The 1,826-nt window shown below is 57.9% G+C and overlaps 1 protein-coding gene across 1 annotated transcript in view; it reads left to right on the top strand.

Annotated features, from left to right (window-relative positions):
• The first annotated feature begins 1,027 nt into the window (after positions 1 to 1,027).
• LOC144244239 (pancreatic lipase-related protein 2-like) overlaps positions 1,028 to 1,826 on the top strand; it is a 21,702-nt gene continuing 20,903 nt past the window's right edge. Inside the window, exon 1 of the mRNA XM_077779484.1 lies at positions 1,028 to 1,091. Coding sequence (XP_077635610.1) covers positions 1,043 to 1,091 — 49 coding nt within the window. The 5' untranslated portion in view covers positions 1,028 to 1,042. The remainder of the gene's footprint in view (positions 1,092 to 1,826) is intronic.

Here is a 1,826-nt window from a genome sequence, read left to right as displayed (position 1 = left end):
TCACACAGGTCTTCCTCTCAGCAAGGAGGGGAAGAAAACACCTCCACCTTCTTATCTACAGGACAAGGTACAAGTGATATAGTTCAGAAATGCTCTTAAAATTGACTATATTTATTTTTTTCCAAACAAAGCTACAGTTGAACAGTGTTCATTTTATTCTTTTGAGCTTCTTGGTCAGCAGAATTGCCTGCATTTTTATTCTCTGTCCAGGTTCCCTGGAGGGCTGATTCCCACCCACCATAGCCTTGAGCAAACGAGACTGTTTCTTCATAAACAGGCACTTTCACTGAGCGGCAGGGGCTCCCTCTGCCCGTCCACACAGCACTGCAAGATGGGCTTGGGGTTTGCGGTTCCAAAGAGATTCTGAGCGGGAGGCCCCACAGCTTGGGGAGAGCAGAGAGTGGGGAGGATGGAGGATCTGAAGCGGGCTCCATGATAACAGCAGAGAGCCCCAAGCAGGGCTCGAACTCACGAACTGCGAGATCATGACTGGAGCTGAAGTCGGACACTTAACTGACTGAGCCACCCAGGCGCCCCCCTCCTGAATCCCACTTTATAAACAGGCCTGCTCTCTGGGCAGGGCCGGCCCTATGTGTTTACAATAACCTGAGTTCCAAGCACGCATGTGCAGAGCCCTATCTAGCCTCCTCATTCTCTCCTTTAAGGAGTCCAAAGGATACAACCTGGGTATAAAAGCCACAGCTGACCTCTCGGGCTATAAGAGGAAGCTCTGGTTGCTGCACAGTAAGTCACAGCCCCTCCATGGGCAGGGGACTCGGCGGAGGGCAGGGGGCTGGGACTGCCAGAGAGACATGGCCCAGAAGTTGGGGGGCGGGGCAGCCACTGCAGTGGGAACACCCTGAGACGGGGACTTAGAGCGTTGCTGCCGATGCCCTGCGTGTCGGGAGGCCTCGGCCTCAGGACGAGAGTCATGGGCCCAGGCGCTGGGCTCCGGGCTTCCTCCCCGTCCGGGCTCTGGGACTGCCAGCCTCGGACCTGTGCGCAGGCGCGTCTGTGTGTGTCTGTGTTTTCGTCCACATAGATGCTGCTCTCTTGGACCATCGGCCTTCTCCTGCTGGCCACAGTCAGAGGTGAGGATGCTGTCACCGTCCCTTTGGGGAGAAAGTGCTTGTGCCTGGGTTGGCCTCTGGGTGAGGCCACTGGACACATTACCATCATTGCTACCATTGCTGTAAATAACAGCATTATCATTATTGCAAGAAAAGCAACAATTGCCATCATTCGGGGAGTGTTGCCCCGGTTTGGGGGGTGGGGGAGACCTGACACAGAGGACCCTGGGCAGTCCTGCTGCTCGGTCCTTTCCTCCTGCAAAGGCCCCAGTGGCCAAGAGGCGGGCAGCAGAGGGGGCAGTGTAGGGGCAGGTGGAGGGAGAGGCAATATTGGCTGGCCCCCCACACCCTCAGTCCCTTGAGTGGACAAGTGTGTGTCTGCAGGCTGAAGCCACATGGATGCGTCCCTCCGAGAGCGCCTGTGCCGTCAGGCCTGGCCCCCTCGTTCTCTCCTCGCAGGCTCTCTGTCTCCCTGGCTCAGATCGGCCCCTCTCCTGTGGCCTCTGTCCAGATTCAGATACGGATACCAGGGTCTTCTCCTAAAACACAAATAACCTCCCTTGCCACCAGAGCCCCGGGGACCTCATCCCTCCCCCCCTCACAGGCGTGCCTCACAGGTGCACTCTGGCCTCTGCCCCCCACCTCCCTTCCTCCCATCAGGAAGAGCCCCTCACTGCCTGGCGTGGTCCCCCGAGTCCCGCTGGAGCAGGCTTCCCGCAAGAGCGGCCTCCTCATGTCCCTGCCCGGCTCTCTTCT

This window comes from Crocuta crocuta, unplaced genomic scaffold (assembly GCF_008692635.1).
Source record: "Crocuta crocuta isolate KB4526 unplaced genomic scaffold, BGI_CrCroc_1.0 scaffold138, whole genome shotgun sequence".
NCBI lineage: Eukaryota > Metazoa > Chordata > Mammalia > Carnivora > Hyaenidae > Crocuta > Crocuta crocuta.
Note: the sequence above shows the minus strand (reverse complement) of the source record. Positions and strands in the feature narration are given on the sequence as shown.